The 18,391-nt window shown below is 41.0% G+C and overlaps 2 protein-coding genes across 2 annotated transcripts; both read left to right on the forward strand.

The window, feature by feature from the left end:
• Nucleotides 1–508: 508 nt before the first annotated feature.
• On the forward strand, nucleotides 509–7,238 carry LOC306971311 (uncharacterized protein C3orf20-like; the record flags this gene model as incomplete). Its single annotated transcript, XM_079567551.1, has 18 exons — nucleotides 509–740; nucleotides 827–924; nucleotides 1,110–1,528; nucleotides 2,157–2,213; nucleotides 2,293–2,386; nucleotides 2,457–2,663; nucleotides 2,785–2,934; nucleotides 3,019–3,136; nucleotides 3,401–3,526; nucleotides 3,594–3,701; nucleotides 4,138–4,309; nucleotides 4,577–4,784; nucleotides 5,099–5,179; nucleotides 5,255–5,600; nucleotides 6,114–6,230; nucleotides 6,678–6,823; nucleotides 6,934–7,043; nucleotides 7,132–7,238. Exons 1-18 carry the CDS (start codon nucleotides 702–704, stop codon nucleotides 7,236–7,238), a joined length of 2,703 nt encoding a protein of 900 aa, XP_079423677.1. The 5' UTR covers nucleotides 509–701.
• A 1,047-nt stretch (nucleotides 7,239–8,285) lies between these two features.
• Nucleotides 8,286–18,074, forward strand: LOC306971312 (FYVE, RhoGEF and PH domain-containing protein 6-like; the record flags this gene model as incomplete). The annotated part of the gene is made up of 17 exons (XM_079567552.1): nucleotides 8,286–8,569; nucleotides 9,180–10,992; nucleotides 12,470–12,671; nucleotides 12,996–13,060; nucleotides 13,194–13,224; nucleotides 15,250–15,401; nucleotides 15,834–15,990; nucleotides 16,066–16,153; nucleotides 16,574–16,624; nucleotides 16,697–16,755; nucleotides 16,832–16,903; nucleotides 16,989–17,057; nucleotides 17,163–17,246; nucleotides 17,320–17,399; nucleotides 17,571–17,664; nucleotides 17,739–17,870; nucleotides 17,964–18,074. The coding sequence occupies exons 1-17, from the start codon at nucleotides 8,557–8,559 to the stop codon at nucleotides 18,072–18,074; spliced, it is 3,273 nt and encodes a 1,090-aa protein (XP_079423678.1). The 5' UTR covers nucleotides 8,286–8,556.
• Nucleotides 18,075–18,391: the final 317 nt, after the last annotated feature.

Raw genomic sequence — 18,391 nt, forward strand, 5'->3', positions numbered from 1 at the left:
TAGTATTCCAGTCTTTTTTCTGCCAGCATCGAAGTCCTCCTGTGGATGTGCCAAGGAGGGTGTTTTTTGGAGCTTATGGATGTTGACTTGGAGGATGCTGCTGCCCTATTATGGCGGTGGATATAATCAGTCTTAACCAATTCAAGGCATCCAGTAACAAGGTTTCATCGAGTTTTGCACACAATCTACACAGTGGGCTTGTGTTTGAATCCTTAATAATTTTATTATTATTATTATTGTTATTATTAATATTATTATTATTATTATTATTATTATTATTATTATTATTATTATTATTATTATTATATTATGCTAGCCCACGTGTTTATTTTTTTTCCTCCCGTCTGTTTCCATTGATGTTCTCAATCATTCATGGCGGTATCATAGAGATTTGATAGGCCTATCTGATATCAGTGTTGTTCATTCATCGTTTCATTCACTTTTTCCTACGTAACCGTGCGTGACCCTCTTCTCCGGTTACTGTCACGTGACATGTGTGGCTCGCGTCTCCCGGGCGACGGCTCCCGCGCTGCTCGCTCCAGGGGGCTGTGACAGGGCCAGGCTCATGTTAAAGTTTACACTTTAATACAATGTGGGTCTAAAGGGCAGAATGTATGAGGACGCACTACAATAGCAAGGTCGTGTTTTGGTAAGGCCGACGGTGCAGGGGTTGTTTTTGAGCTAACTTGACTGCCCGCTAAATGACGACATCAACTGGCCCCGTTTACTTCTTTGATCAGGTGAGAGAGAGAGAGAGAGAGAGAGAGAGAGAGAGAGAGAATTGACGGATTATGAAGCCAAATATGTTATTAATGATTCTTTACAGCCATCAAGACGAAGGCGCAAATTCAAAGGAAGACCCACTAACTTGGTCCTGGAGGGTCTGAGTCAGCAAGACTGGCAAGCAGAAAACAAAAATCAAAGGTTTTGACCGAACTAACACTCCACATGATGTGTCTAATATGCCTACCAACTTTAGTAAACAGGATTTCTGTCCACATTCTTCTTTGAGGCTTGGTCTTTCTTGTTGACATAGTATATTTATTGTTTCTGCACAATACAACAGCTTGGCTAATATGTAATGTCATTCCTCTGGTCTCTTTAAACAGCGATGTACTCAGGATGCTGCCTGGTGAAGCACACGAGGAGGATGGACCCGAGATCACTTCTTCTGTTTTTAGCCTAAAAGAACAGGACGTGATGGAGGGGTACAGGCGCACTGCCCCACAGTTACTCAGTGAACTGGCTCATGTACTTTCACAGCACAAGTGGAGCGCTGAAGGTCGAGTTCCTCACGGGCTTGTGAACATCCTCCACTACACCTGGCAGGAGCTGACCGCAGGGGCCCGGCCGCTGCCTGGTCCGCAGCACACAGAGGATCATAGTAGATGTCTGGTATCGTCAAATAGAGACTCTCCACAAGTCCTGTCGAGCGATCAGCGAGAGAGAGACGCAGCACCCTGTCAAGTAAAACCGCAAGTCAGCACCAACGTACAGGTGAAGAAGAGAAAGTCACGCTCATGTAAAGGTAGAGGAAACACGCCGATGTAGTCAAGGGATCTATTAGCTGGATTATTGCATTAAGGATTTATAATTTGTGAACAAAGTAGATAAGAATTGATTTTGCATGTCGGCAGCTAATTCAGCCTCCAACAAATCGTTAATGCATCAGAATGAATCTACTCAAAGAAACATTTCAGTGCAACGTAAAACAGATGTCATGATGAACTTAAAAAGTAGCAAATTGTAAAAATGACGGCCAGCCTGGTACTACGAAATGCACTGGACAGCCTTACAGCGTTTGTCGACCTCTGACATCGGCAAATGTCTCTTCATTTTTTCAGGGAACAGCGATACAGCGGTACAATAATGCCGCAGTTAGCACTCTCTGCTCACAGCCAGAAGGTCTTGGGTTTGAATCCTGTATCAGTGTAGGGTTTGCATGCATCTGTTTAGGTTCTCCTGCCACTAAAAACAGTAATTGTACATGTTTTTTGTTCTCTCTGGGGCCAGGACACTCCTGAAAAAATTATTCCTGGTTAAATGAAAGACAAATGTCATTTTCAAATACCCACATTTTCTGTTTACAATACAAAAAGGATTTTTTTTTATATTCATGGACTTTGGGAAGTGACTTTGTTTTTATTTATCCACAGACCTCAGCTCGACATCTCTTAGTTTCTCCATTCTAAACCAGAGCAGTGGCTGTCAAGGTATATGACTCAAGAGAATTTTTCATTACAATGTGACACTGGAAAACAATATACAATGTTAAATGTTCACTGTGATCAGAATGGATCACACAGCAGCAAGATATATCATGCGTTGAAGATATCCCTTTGTATAAGTGGGCTCTGGAGCGTCTACAGGGGGCAAGATGTCCGGGGTATGTTTCAACCAATAATGTATTGTACAATTTTTATATCAATATTCAAAATGATTTGCTCTCTTCACAGAACTGTACCATCAGATCTAAACAGGCCATTATTAATGAGGCACTATGGAGATCTCCGGCGAAAATCAAAGAATGAAAGTGAGAGGACCAAAGCCCGTCCCGGTGCTCTGTTGAACGGTTTGCCCCAAATACCTGACTTGCAGCCGCTGGCCCTTCAGAGCAGGCAAAAACTGCACTACAGGATCAACGATGGCTCCTCCATTATCTAGTACATATTTGACAACATCATGTTTATTCATTAGCTGTTGTCCGAGTGTTTATGCCGTGTCAGGCATATGGAAAATGTGCCACGGCAGTTGACCCTGTGCCTTTCTGACCTGCCTCCTCAGCTACCCGTCTGGTTGTATGGCCGTGTGCCAGAGCTACTCCGCTCAGCCGTATGGAGGTTTTTACACCAATGTGTTTTCTGACAGCGAGCCTCCTGTGATCATAGCGACTATTACCGCGTCTGGACACGGCACTGCAATGCACCCACACAGGTAAAGAGGCAAATATTATTATTATTGATGTTTTGATTTTGAAATGCAATGTAATGATGTGTTTAATCATCCGTGTTATCCCAGTTCCTCTATTTCAGCAATGTGGGATCAGGAAGGTGGACTATTATATGACCTCAAAGGGTGCATAACCAAGGAATGGAGCTGGTCTACTGGACTGAAAAAAAGAAGGATTGTTATTTGGGTAAAAGGCAACATTTTGTAGTCAATATGCTGGCTGAACAGGTCGCAAACCTGAATGTGAGAGGGTAATTTCAGCGTGACTTCACAACTGCTGATTAAAGGTCACTTATATGTCTGTATTACATTATGCACCATGAAGCAATCAGGACTATTTTGATTGATTTCTTGGCTTCAGGAGATGGAGTGACAAGCAGCTCCCATATCCTCCTGAGCTGGAGATTCAATCGAGATGAGCCACTGAGCTGACCTTCTTTGTGTTTTGCAGGTAACTGAGGTGATATCATTGGACCTTTGCAGTGGTACGTCTGCCACGCTCAACTTTAAGTGTTGCAGTGAACAAGTCCATCTTCCCCTCTCAGCAGTATCCAACACACGCACAGCTGACAAATGGGTGAGTGTGCGGCTGTAATTGGGATTGGCGTGTGAGAAAAATTAATAGACTTTTTATCTGTTTACAGCCATATTTGCAGACAAACAGTAAATTCACTTCTTCTACGGCTCAAGATCTTCTGAGTGTAAATTCTCCCGTCTTTCGTGTTGGCAGCAACAGCCGTACACAAACACGCGTGAGTATTGCATGCATGTACTGTTATAGTATATAGTACTGTCTGTCCTACTTTCCAGGAGGTTTTCACACTGTCATCTGTACTGGGTTGTTTTAGCGTTGGACAATTAACCTCACCTCAAAAAGCTTCATCAGCAACTGAACATTTTCACTGCAGGCTGGTATGAATCTATTGGGGTGGGGTTTACCTTGATATTGTTTCCACCAATGTTTTATTTATGAATTCTGGAACCAATAACATGTAAAACCCCTTCACCACTAGATCCGGGATAAATATAGTCCTCTGATCAAAGATAGTTGCCGATGAAGCCTCTCGAGGTGAGAGTCGAAGCATCCTCAATACTACTACTACAAACCAGTGACTGCGATGGAAATCTGCTGGACGACTGAGAGCTTGCACAAACAAGTCTATTTGTTCGTGTTTTTGTGTGTGGCAGGTGTCTGTGTGTTCACGAGATGTCCCACAGATGATCAGAGAAGTGGAGCGACTGCATGAGGGGCCGTCTCTGTGGAGGAGAGAGGGGCGTCCCATAAGGGAGCTGAGGAAAATCCAGCAGAGAGTACAGTGCACTCTGAACGAATGGATGGACTTTTACTGCGAAGCCATCGGTAAAACACAAAGCACTAAGGTTATAATGTAAGATTGTACAGGATTGGGGAGCACATTTATTCAGGTAAGCTGGCTCACTCTGATATGGAAGACTAAAAGTGACTCATGGAGTTTAGTGATGATTTGTGAAGAAAAAAAAAACATACATTATCGCCTCATCCTGCAATCTCAACATTATTGAATTGTTCAATCGGGATCCTGTTCACGGTCACTTGTGTCAGTCACTGTCCGTGTGCGTTTCTCACTGACCTCTCCTTCTCCTTGAGGGATCAAATGTCCCGACATGCAGCGGATGCCAGATGTCCCATCGAGGTCCAGGCTGAAGAGAGAGGTACAGTCGGCCGCACTGCCCTCTCTGAACTCACCTGAGCGCACAGATGCTCAGCCTGTCCCGCCACAGGTCGACGTGCAGCTGCAGACACACCTGTCAGTGCCAGGACAAAAGAATATTGATTCTGCGCTAAAACTGTCAAGGTCAAATTAAATTATTTCCGAATTAATTTTTTTAATGTGTGATTTAGTTCTTATGAAAAACATCTAGATTAGTATGTCATGTATTCAGTTTGCATTAGAGGTCATTTTATGCTTTAGTAATGCATTTCAGTTATTCTTCTAGTTTAGACAAGGTTTCCATGCAGTTTAGATCTAGCAAAGTCCAATTTAGGACTAGTTTTTACCTTTTTAAATCACCACCTAAGTTCTGATTTGATCTTGATCTGGACCTGGTGCTACCGAGAAGGTCAATGAGAGTAGATATCGTTTAATTTGATGTTCTATGGTTTCAGCAGTCCACAGAAGAAGCGCACCCCTGAAGACTGCCCTATCACACGGATCGGACCTGTTCAGATTCACGGCGACATCAAGCGGAAGTACAACCTTTGTATTTCATGAAACCCCTATCGTTACCCCCAACTCAGATACAGCTTTCTTATTTTACCCTTTAGGTCAGTGATACTACCAATCGACCCAGATCAACAGGTCACATGTTTCACACACCCCGTCGACTTCCCCCCCGGCCCCTCTGTCCCTGTCACCCATTGCCCTGTCCTGCTCAGAGCTGCCCTGCGCGGGGACAGCTCTCAGAGGCGTTGCCACTGTAGCCCTTGGATGATGCCAGCGGTCACCGACTTGGAGTATGACCTGTTTGTCTTGGGCCAACCTCCACACAGTCACCAGATGCTGATAGTGTGCGTGACATGCCAAAATCTGTACCCCCGTGATGCGAGCAGAGATGCCCCGGAGCAGCTCTACAGGAGGAGGAACAAGCACAGGATAGCGCCGTGCACTCAGGTGTGAACGCTGCAGAAAAAACTCAATGTACCTTTTCTCTAGAAGGTTATAAGAACGTCACTTTCATCAGCAAATACATCCAGCGGGCTTGTAACTAATCCAGCAAGGACACATGCTTTGCATTATCTAAAAAAAACAAAAGAAAAAGAGTACAATCCACAATAGTCAGCAGCTCAGTGTAGCGCTGGCTGGTGGGCAGTACTGCCTGAAGTTGTAGATGTGTAAAACTAAGGTCTTGCAGTATGTTTAAGATATTCCCCTTTAGAATGGGACTTGTAGAAAATTCACAATGCTCTTTCCATTTTCTTTTACCTGAATAAACCAGGAAAAGAGATGTTTGTGTGGAAATGTTGAGACGTGAACGTTATCCATATAAAAAGTAATCCATTTAGTCTTTATGACTGTCCTACACTAGAATACTGTAAATGAAAGTCTAACTATGTAAGTATAAGTAAACCTTCACACAACATTATACCTTTACAAAAACGTTAACATGCTGTTGTGTCATTTCAGTGTCAGGTGGATTCATTTCGCCTCGTGAGCTACGAGGTCTCAACACCAAAGCCCTGTTTTGAAGCGGAGAAAGATCTGCTGCAGCAACGGCACAACGCAGCCCCTGGGATGGTTCTGGTCAGTATGTAAAAAAAACAAAAACCACACTGCAGATTTGGCCCCCAGGTGCTTTATCCCACTCTTCACCACCACCAGAGGGCAGCAGTGATCATTTGAAAGAAGGCAGCGGCAGGGACAAAGTGAATGCTGGCAAAGATGCAAAAGCTATTTATCATAATGCTGTCAGTAAAGAATGGGCCTCCTTAAGTACAAAAGGGAATGCTAACATGTATTTCTCAAACTGATGAGAGCAGCTTTAAAGATTTGGCTATATGATAAAAGTACTGTTCAAATGATTTATATAGCGCATTCAATTTGATTTGGGATGGTGCCAATATTTATTTAGAGAGACCCAGCTCTCAGATTGTTGGAAGCTACAAGGTTATACAAAGTAAAACGGCGTTCACATGATATTAGTTAAAGCTAACATACAGTACTTTCACGTTTTTAAAATCTCATTAACAGATGTACATCAAGGGGAAGCTGTTGTTCATGGGCTACATTGAACACATTGGCCACTGCTGCCAGATTAAAGACATTGAAAGGCAGATCTCCAAAGCCAGAGGAGACTACAGATCAGGCCTGTATCTCCCTCCAGACTTCAAGTTCAGGTAACAGCTGCATATACTTACTCCCTTATAGCGCCACACCACAGGATAGCAATGATCTACACATTGTGCTCATGAGCAGATGCTTTGAACTTACATTTCTTGTACTTTAGAGACAAGATTCAGCCAGATGTAGGCAAAGGCACCTCCTCATCCGCTGTACCAGGAGATAACCCCAAAAAGAGCGGCTTGAGTGAAGAAACTGAAAACTTCAATGTAAAAGGTAAAATCCACTATTTTTTGGGGTGGCTTTGTCATCCTCCATGAATCGAGTCCTTGTTATTATTTGGAAATTATCGTTTACTCTTTAGTTAAAGTTCCCGAGGTGACGAGACCCCAATCCAAAAAAGACCACAAACGAAAGAAGACCCAATGCACCTCAAGACCCACACACAGCCCTTGGCCCTTCACACAATAAATGCAAAAAACTGCGTTAATTGTGCAAGCTTAAATTGCTTAATTTTTCCTTGCTGCTTTGAGCACTGTAGAAGATAGGTTCCCTCAATGATTGCTGGACAGCTAATTTTATAATTCAAATTATTCTTACAAAAGTATTTCTGAAGGTTGAAATTATTAAAAAGTAAATAATGTGGTAATTTGTGTGTCTTAGGATGAGTGGGACCACCTCAATAAGTACCTATATCTAACAACACATGCCATAGGGATAGCAATAGGTCACAAAACATTGCAATCCAGATAGTTAGAGCACCCAAGATTGTACATTTAGTGCCCTACACTAGATTGTTTTCCTGTCGATAAACAAGATATGCTTTCTCTTTCAGTATATTGTACAAGCAGACATTTGTAGACAACAGCAGGAAAAATACACAATGCATTGAATTTATTGTGAACGAGCCAGGTACAATCTAGTTGTTGCTGCTGTTGATGATGGCATTGCTCGCCTTGATATAAATGATACGTGCTTCTAAACACATCCCTGTGAAGAATTATAAATGTTACAAAAGTGTTTTAGAAATTAGTTTGGATGACACCTAAGAATGTAAAATTCACACATTTATACCGAGAAAACAATGTAGGGGGGTCATATTGGCATACAAATACATAAATAGCACATTTGTGTGTTAATCATAAAAGTCATGCGCTGATCTTTCCTTCTTTCTCTTCCGTGAACTTATTCATTCCCGTAACATCCGTGCCAGATTGCAGCATTACGAAAACACCCGATAGGATAAGTCAGATTTATACTTCCTCAAAGGTGAGGCAAAACTTGTTCCAGATACATCAGCTGTCTGCTGCTCATGCTTGTTCATGACTCATGGTTTTAATATTAGTTTAGTTAGCGCATATGAGAATGTCGGCTATGTCAAGAATCTGGGCAGACTTGTTAAACGATCTAGTCACTGTGGGACTATTATGACAGTGATTAGTTTTAAAAGCAATGTCAGTCTGCCTTGTCACAAACTAAATAGGTTGCCAATGTGTTCTGTCTGTGGCACCTGCGCCTCCTATCGGCGTGTTGACAGAAGCGCATAGGAAGCTCGTGAAGTCGCTCGGATCAGTTCAGCGCGACTTCAGAGTGGAGCGTGCGTGCGTGCGTGGTTTGTGAGAGCTGACGTGACAACAAGTGGCGTTTGGAGCAGCGAAAAATGCCGAATCGGCCGAAATCCAAAACGACATAAGTTGCTCGTGATGTCGGTGTGGATAAAGGATCGCTCGTAACTTTCACGTGGATTTATTGAAGTCACTTAGAAGACAACGACGCGATAAAAGGAGCAATGTTGAACTCAGGTAAGCAGCAGCTAAAGCCCATTATGTTGTGGTTGCTGTTCTATTCAGTCATTCATTGCTGGTTGGAGTGAAAGTACTTTTAAATTACGATATATATCCCAAATGAATGTATTTGTTGACTGCTAGTGGCCATGTGATGAACTTTTGTCTTTTATTTATTAGTTTTATTGGGTCGGATTTTATGTCACCAATTGAACCAGCTGAACCAGTTTGTAGGGTATTTCTATCACTTCTATTGCTACTGCCCCTTTCTCTGTCCATTCGTGTTTGTCTGGCACCTTTAACGTATCTCAAAGCTGGATTACATTGTGGTTACAGCGTTTCAGACAAAACCATGTGATTTATGAACTCTTGCTGTATGTGGTAAGTTTACACTAAGCTGTCACTGGGTTAGGATCAGAGTAGATTTAAATGCTGGAACTTGCTCTTGGACAATTCCTTTAAAAATGTAAACATAGGAACTAAATCTGTCATGTAATGCCAAAAATATTGAGCATGAAAGCTGACAGTGTAATATAATAAGAATGGTCAAATGCCTGTGTCTATTTTGTATTTTATTTTGTCAATGTTTATGTCTTTATGTCTTAATTTATTTATTTTTTAATTGTAGGTCTTCATAAGCCACCTTTGGCTCCAAAACCAAAGATTGTCCAGTCACCTAAGCAGGGCCTATCTCCTTCCACTCCGAGGAGAGAGGGCCTCTCACATCCATCTCCTGCCACAACAAGAAAGACAAAACCAGTTCTGGCTCCCAAACCCATCCTCCCTAAAGTGACCACTGGATCTCCAAGTCCAAATAAAAGACGAGTCGTCGGTCCAGACAGCACTGTGAGCTTGTTAAACTCTCAAAATGGAATACAGCAAGAAAACAAAAGACCAAACTGGGATTACATCATTCCTATTTGTTTGTGCAGCAATGAAAACTGCAAATGCATAAAAAATGAAACATTTTCCGTAATAGAAAAAGGGATTGTAACACAGAGCAAAAGTGAAACTGAAACAGATAAAAATACAGAGGACAATAATGAATTAAAATCACTAATTTCTGAAAACACAACTCAAAATGATCCAACATTGCTTAGTCCAAATGATAACGTCATCAAAACCCCCAAACCCTTCCAAGAGGCGCTCGCCTTATATCAAAGCTTCAACACTGTGAACAACATCTACAGTTCTGCCTTGACAAAAAGCCAGACACCTTACAAAGTCCAAGAGGAGGCAACAGTTAACGTCCTTCCTCAATCTACACCTGGGCTTTCACCAGGGGATGAAACCCTATGTGGTCAAACCTGCAGCATTCAGCCATCAGCACCCATTAGGAAACCCATCCCTGTCCCTGTCCCTGTCCCAGTACCTCGGAAACCCCGGACGCCTGCAGTGGCCGAGCAGGGAAATGTGGAGGAAGAGATAGTGAACCAGGAAGTAAGTGAGGTGTCATCGGAGGTGAAGAACAGCCCATCCGTTTCTGTCAGTACACCTGCTTCGACTCGTTTAAACAACCCATCTTGCATCCCAAAACCAACATTTGCTCCTCCAGCGCCACCACCCAGAAAACAGGCGTTTCTTTCTGACATAGGTAAAAGTTTTAGCAGCGAGGATGTGGAGGAAGAGGACCTGGGGTGGGACGTTCCAGAGATGGAGGAATCCGTTGATAAAAGCGACAATGAACTGGAGAAAGAAGAAGACGAGGCCATTGATGAACCAGTCTATACCTCTGTGGATAGCCCTGTTAGTTTGCCAATCCAACCACAAAAACCTGTAAGACGCAACAGCCCAATGGCAAGGATGCAGAGTATGGAATCCTTTGAGGATGAAGACAACATTGACAATGGTACACCCGAGAAAAAGGAGTTTTTGCTTTTACAGGATACAAAAGAAGTGGCAATGAGGCAGCTGCCTTTGCCACCAGATGACAAGACCACCACAAGTTCAACAGGAACAATGAAATCATCAAGTCTCACCAAGAGCAAGGCCAAATCGTTTTCTAGCGCTGATGCCTCTCGCCCTCAAAAACAAAGAAAGAACTCGTTTAAGATGCTGCTGGACTTGAAGCTTGCCGTGAAAAAGAAGTGGCTGTCAAAGGCACAAGAAAGTACCGACAGTGAGAGAGACTATGAAGATGAAATTGCACAGGAATACAAGGGGGAGCGCAAACTTTCCTGTCCTCTTATTGAACAAAATGTAGATGCTATTGAGCCACAGGATTACTACGAAGACATCAATGTATATGAGATGATTGGGCCTGACTCTGACTATATGAACGTCAATCTGGGAGATGGAGAAAGCTCACCTTGGGATGAAGACGTTTGGCCAAGTCCAACGTCCAACAAAGATGAGGAGGAGGGTCTTTATGAAGTTCAGGACCCTTACATTAAACTGGAGAAGAAGAGCCCACTTCCACTAGAAAATTACGATTATCCCAGGTAAGATTTGTTCAAGTATATTAATTCTCTCTTAATTATTGCTTGTGGCTGGAGTCTTTTCCCAAAGCTATGGGCATTTGGCAGTGTACCAGGGCTAAAAAGACAACACAATACACTAGTAATTTAAGATACACCAGTTTATAAATTACAAACTGAGCCAAACGTCTAGATTAGATTTATGATGCCTTTTGTCTTCACAATAGCCTCAGCATCCTATTGACTTACAATATATATATTTATGATGATATATCAATGTTCATCAATCCAATATCATGTACAGTGCGCTGAATAGTTTAGTTTTGATACCTCTGTTTACTGCAGGAAAGTACCAGAGATGGATATCAAACTATAAACAATGTAGGTGATGACAATGTTGCAGTGTCTATAAAAGGCCAGACAGTGACGGACCATGTGCTTCTTGGATCATTTTGCTGTAAAAGCGGTTTGACTGAGGACACGTACATTGAGTCTAATTACTGTAAGTTACTTATTTCTCTTATCTTAGCTGTGGGTCCTAAAGCCATTCAATTATTGAATTAAAAATATTATTTTGGCAAAACTGTGACAGATTATATTGATGCTTGTGCACTCTTCTTGGTAGTACTAACTACTGGTCAACTTCTTCTAAGGAAAGCATACCAAACATTTAGTTATATTTTGTTGTTGTTATGACAAACGGTCAAAATATATGTTATGTTGTTTGAAATGCCAGTGTGTTGACAGTAGCAAATAAGTAGGATTACCAGTGTACACTTGTACAGCTCACAGCTTAGCGTATTTGGACTCCGAGTTTTGAAACTGTAAACTGGGGGGAAAAAAGCATGCTGCTGTACACAAAGTGAGACCAAAAGTAACAATGTTATTATAGTCAACTCCATAGCCCTCTGTTGTTTCAGGGAGTTGCCTTTGTAATCCATGTACTTCCCCAGAGTTCTGACATGTTGGATTTGTTATTTTTACACTCTATGATATGTTTCTTTCATCAACAACAGCTTAGTTAAATACAACTTCTGTAACTTTTAGATTTTTATACTTTTCTTGACACTTGACAAATCTCAACATCTCGTTTTTCTTGTTGCCACAGTTCAAACACAATGTCACACATTCTTCCCCAGTTACAGTATAAACTGTGATTCATTAAAGGTGCATTATGCAACTTTTTATGATGAAAAGTAAAGGTGCCATGCTGACCAACCATACAGCCGTTGGATCAAGGATAGGTCAAATACGCTTTAATATCAACTTTCTTTTGGCATAATACGTTTCATAACGCACCTTTAAACCTAGTCAGTCATGAAACAAATACATGATTTAAAGTCCCCTTTTGTTATTCTACATATAATAGAATGATAATGTAATGCATCTTTTTTTTTCTATTTTAAGTATAAACCATTATGGCTTATGTAAAATGATACTTGTTTCTTTTATCTATTACTTTCATGTTTTCATTTGCACACTCCTGCCTCTACTTCAACAGATACCCAGCTTACCCAGCAGACATGATTGAGGAAAGACTGTCTGATGAAGACATACTGGGAAACACCGCTGATGGAGAGGATGATGATGATGATGAGTTTGATGAGTTTGACACAAGCTCAGTCTCCAGCAAAGGAGAGCCTGATCAAGAAGGAGAGACTAAACAAAGAAGCCAGCCTGAACAACAGCCTGTGGAGAGTGCGGTGAGAACCTTTTTAGATTTGACTTTAGTCCCAAGATATGCCTAAATATACAGTATTTACCTAAAACAACACACAGGTTTGTACTCTGCAAGGTCCCTGAGATAACAGTTGTGCACAGGGGCCTACCGGGAAGGAGATACATCATCTTTTTGACACGTAGTTTGCTCATTTTGCCTGACCCCAACAGCTGCTGCAGACGCAGGACGCACTACATTAATAAAACACTGAAAGCGCTATCTGCTCGCTCCAAGTACTTTGGCTTTTGGGCTTATCTATCAAAAAAGGATTTTGCTGTAATTTTGTTTGCTTGTTTTTGTGTTCCAGACTTTGAAAAAGAGAAAAAGCAAGATACAACACATTGCCACTGAAATAATGACTTCAGAGAATGTGTAAGAAACTACACTGATAATATAAAGATTTTACTGTGTATTTCCAGATCTCATACTACTACTGTATTTGTACACCAGAAACGTACTCTGTCTACTTTGTGTAATCCAAAGTTTGTATTCCTTTTCTTTATAGTTTTGTGGATGTTCTCAAGCTGCTTCATGTGGTAAGTTAACTATATCTTACACAAGCGACAACACATTTACTGAGAAGTCTGTGTGTTGCATCTGCAGCTCGTCCACTGTCAAAACCCTTACACTCCACATGCATTTAATTAGGCTGCCAGCTCAGGCACACCCCATAAGACTGCATGTACCGTAAGGCTGTGGTCACAACTGCATGGCTCACATTCCTTATGGTTTTCCAAAGTTTTCTTTTCTGTGACAATTAAAGCCAAGGTCTTAACATTTTACAAAGCAGTTGCAGAGTTGAATTACAAAAAGAATTATTAATTTGTCCCATGCTTGTCTTCTAGATGTGAACCATGTTTCTGCTAAATAAAATCAGGCATATTTCATCGAAAAATAAAACAAACCGCCTTAAGATGTTGACGCTCACAGGTGAAGTCGAATAAACAAATTCATGTCTTTCCCAGTGAGTCAGGGCTTACAAACAGGATACAAGACGCCTTTGAGGATTCCTGGAAGCATTTATAGGAAGTTTAAAGGGGCTGCTAGATGCAAGTTGGCCATTTTATACCCACTACTGCCACCTCAGGTCATACGTGTAACTGCACCTTCTATATTAAGCTTGTGCATGACGGCAGTTTGGACCCGAAGTAACAACGTTTTAAGTGACAGTGCAAGATTTTAGAGGCAGTTGTGGTGAACAGGTCTGGGCTCATTCTACACATTAGGACATGGCTGGAACATGTAGGAGGAGGAAAATACTTAGTTTTAACATTTTTAAACTCTGTATAGTCCCTTTAAAGAATTGAGAAACTCAATGTATCAGAGTTCATCATATTAAAATGGCCAGATTTCTGTTTCTAAATTTTAAACGTTTGCTTGTTTTGTGTTCAGATTTTGTAAACTGAATTAATATTTTTTTTAACATTAGTAATACTTTTACTACAAAGGCCATCTGACATCTCACCCTACTCCTCAGCAGCACTTTGTCTTGTTTCGCATTTTTATTTGACTGCAATGGTTGTACTTTATCCTCTTTGCTGATTGCATCGTCTATTTAAAAACACTCATGAATCAGCTGACTGGAGCGCACAGCGTTTTTATTTTCCTACTTCCAACAGCTTGTTTTTCCTCCTTCCTTTTGTCTTGACACTCATAAGACACTCCAGCTGCAGTAGAAGTTGCGTAGGAGGCCATCACACGTGTTAAAACCACAAGAGCAGCTCCGTGGCAGGCGCTCGGTTTAATTAACCCCAGTTTCCATTATCTGGCAAAAAGTCTCCACATCATCAAAAACAGCCGAAAACAGCCCCCCCTTAAGCCGCCAAGCCAAGCGTTTTGTGCTGATTCAAATTCCCCTCACAATTTACTGTTCCTTCATGTGAGGCACGTTTTTTTGAGTCATGGTTTATAGGTCAGCAATATTTACTGCCTCTGTGTTAAAGGCCGTCATATAAAGCGAAACGTGGCCACTTTATTAGGTACACCATGTAAACAGTATAGCCTATAGCAACAGCTTATTGTATTTAGATATGGGGTTTGCTGAAGACAAATCTGCGGAATTTAAAAGTGCTTTATTTGTCAAAACACATACATTTATACAACAAAAGAATTCCAGTAAGATGGGGGATTGTTACTGAGCCGCCACAATGGGCCAGCCTGTAACCCACATGATTTTGGAGGTGGGGGAAACCAGAGTACCTGGAAGAAACCTGCGGACACAAGGAGAACAAACTGCAATGCAAACACAGAGTGGCCCAGTCCAGTCCAGCTGGTTTCAACCCCAGGACCGTCTTGCTGTGAAGCAAGAACCACGCACCGTACCGCCTTATTTACCAAGATTGCTTATAATGTTTACCACATCTAAAAACAGTTCATTTTCTTTTATCATTAAAACTGCTGAAAAAAATGTCACAACAAACACTCACTTCAAAATCAGATTTGTTTTATGGAATAGAGATTGTAAGACCTTGAGGCAGAATCACACTGGGGTTACCTAAAAGACAAATATATGTTTTAAACTCACTTCTGAGTTTACATCTGTGGCTCTGTGTTTAATGCAGGACTTCCGTAATGCGGTGTACGAAGCATCTCGTCAGAAAGGGAAACCTGTGATCGAAGACCGGCTCCTGGACCAGATCCTCTACTACCTCCCACAGCTCTACGAACTCAACCAGGAACTGCTGAATGAGCTACGGCAGCGAGTGGCCACATGGTAATCACAAAAACCCACAACACCATCTAACAAATAAGGTAAAGTGCGGTGAAGTGTCTTGCCCAAGGACACAAGATTAGTATAAAGAGTGCATGTTTCCACTGTGAGATCAATAAAGTTAGGGGGCTACTGGCTACTCATAGATTACTACTAAAAGATGACTTCATTTAGGCTATCTATAGTTATGCTATAGTTATTCTTGTTTGACAGGACAGCAAATCTATGTTTGACCATGTGATGATGACACATGAAATAGGAAGTTGAATGTCCCAAAATAATATCATTCACAAAGCATAGTCACTTAAATCTGTGGCCTATGGTCGACTCATCTTTTGTCATTCAGAGGAAAATGACCGCAATACCTGCAAACAAATATCCAATGAGCGATTCATCTTTACTATGCTACTTATTTATTTATTGTCACATGTGCAGGGAAGAAAACTCAAAGGTGGCAGACATCTTCGTAAAGAAAGGGGCTTTTCTCAAGATGTACTCAAACTACATCCGTGAGTTTGACAAGAATGTGGCTCTACTGGAGGAGCAAACAAAGAAGAACCCGGCATTCGGAGCAGTCGTTCGGGAGTTTGAAGTGAGGACTCTTGCTGAACCTGTTGTTTCAAATCATTGTTATTCCAGGAAATGATCCAATGTGTTACTTTTTCAGGCCAGTCCTTGTTGTGCCAATTTGGCTTTGAGGCATTACCTCCTCAAGCCTGTCCAGAGGATACCTCAATATAAGCTGCTGCTCACAGGTACATTATTATTGCAACTTTGTATACAACATTACAGCAGTCATGTTCAAGATGTGAACATTGTTTTGGAGAACTTTTATCATCATACAATTAGTTGTTCTGTGCTGCCCTCTGCTGTCCGCAAAAGTGGATAAAGTTTGGTATTTGAGTCATGCCTCTCAACTTCATGTATAATAGGATTTATAAGTGCGTGCGGAATCCGATTTGCTGACATAACTTGCTCTTGAACATGACTGAGCCTAGTGTTTTATGTGTTATAGATACAGGCAGGCAAATCAGCCACAAAATGTAAAAAATGTCCCCCACGTCATAGCTCATTATGTAACAATGTGCATGTCTTTAGCTGATTCCTACAGTGTAACCAGTACATACATATACACTGTGTACAGCAGCTAAAGTTTGTTTGTTCTGGCTTTTTAGACTATCTCAAAAACCTGTCTGAAGACTCACCAGATTACAAGGATACACAAGGTACATTTGAAAATGTATAGAAATTTTAAAAAAAGAAGAAAGATCTGAACTGATTTTTGTTTCCTCTTACAGATGCATTAATTATAGTAAAGGAAGTAGCCAATCACGCCAATGACATCATGAAACAAGGGGTAAAAATAATTAGATGTAAGATATGATACATTTTTGTAATGCATTAATGTTTATTTCATCTTTTTGGTGTGGTAGGATAATTTTCAGAAGTTGATTCAGGTGCAGTGCAGACTCATTGGTAATCATGAGCTCGTCCAGCCAGGCAGGGTACTGTAGTACTCTTACATACTTCACTATAACATTGTGTACTACATGAAATTTCATGAAAATTCTTTCTTTGTTTTGTTTTTAGATTTTGCTAAAAGAAGGCATTATAAATAAACTCTCAAGGAAGACTTTGCAGCCTAGAATGCTTTTCCTGGTACAGTTCATTATTATTATTATTATAATTATAATTTTTTGGTGCATTGATGTCGGGGCCCATTCACAGATTGAGATTGTATCTGTTTATTGTGTTGTCATGCAGTTTAATGACATGCTGCTGTATACCACTCCTGTCCAATCAGGACAGTATAAGGTCAAACAAGAGCTGTCTTTGGCCGGAATGAAGGTGACAGTTTCTCTTGTAAGATACATGATTATTGTTTCCTACTCATGGTGACAGTGGGAACATGCAATTACAGGTTAAAAAACCAGCTCAGGATGCTTTCCAAAATGAGCTCATCATTGAGAGTGTGGAGCGCTCCTTCATCTGTTCTACCAGGTAAAGACGAAAGATCTTCCATAAGTTAATAATAATGAAGTTTGATGTACAGTATAATTTACAACACAAATGTTTTATAGCACTTTGATCTGTTTGATGTTGAAATAAAAATTCAGACTTTATATTGACATTGTTGTGTTTACCTTATTAATAACACTCGTCTTGTTGCAGCTCAGCCACAGAGAGAGACAAATGGTTTGAAGCCATTGAAACGGCAATCCATGACTACACAAAGAATAGGGCCAGTTTTTTTCCAGGCACAAAGGTATGTGTCTGGTGCGCACAGCTGCTACTGATCCATACAGTGTATATATTTTAAAGTATTGTTATTCATTACAGGGGGATATTCCTGGTGCTGTGGGCTCAAAAGCTCCTCCTTGGATCCCTGACCAAAGAGTCACAATGTGCATGATTTGTGCGTGCGAGTTTACCCTCACCTGGAGGCGGCATCACTGTCGCGGCTGTGGATGGGTACTGTGGTTCTATCCTTATTTTATTATTCATGCATTCATTCATTCATCATCAACAGGAAAAAAAACCTTTACATTTTTTATGTTTTATCAGGTGGTGTGTCAGTCTTGTTCCTCTAATAAATCCCGCCTCAAATACATGAAGAACCAGCTGGCACGAGTATGCGACCAGTGTTTTCTTGTACTGCAGAAACAAAGTAAGTGAACATTTTCAAAATCAGGTATTTTTTTCAAAAATCTTTTCCTACTCCTGTTGTGAGAACACAAATACATACAATATTTAGCACAAGACAACAGACTAGAAGGAAAGGGTCGTGTTTCCATACATTCATTGGTGGAATGACCATAAAAGACAAAAACAGTGGATACTAATTTGCTTTATAAATATTTTGCTTTGTTTTTCCATGAAGGTGTGTGGTTTTCATGAGTGTGCATGTCAGCCATATTAATTATGGAAAGTGCTTTGGTGGGTGATAGAGGGATGGTGTTAGAAGGAAGAAAAAATAAATAAATGACAATAAC

The sequence above is a fragment of the Gobius niger genome (assembly GCF_951799975.1).
Source record: "Gobius niger genome assembly, chromosome: 12".
NCBI classification, from domain to species: Eukaryota; Metazoa; Chordata; class Actinopteri; order Gobiiformes; family Gobiidae; genus Gobius; species Gobius niger.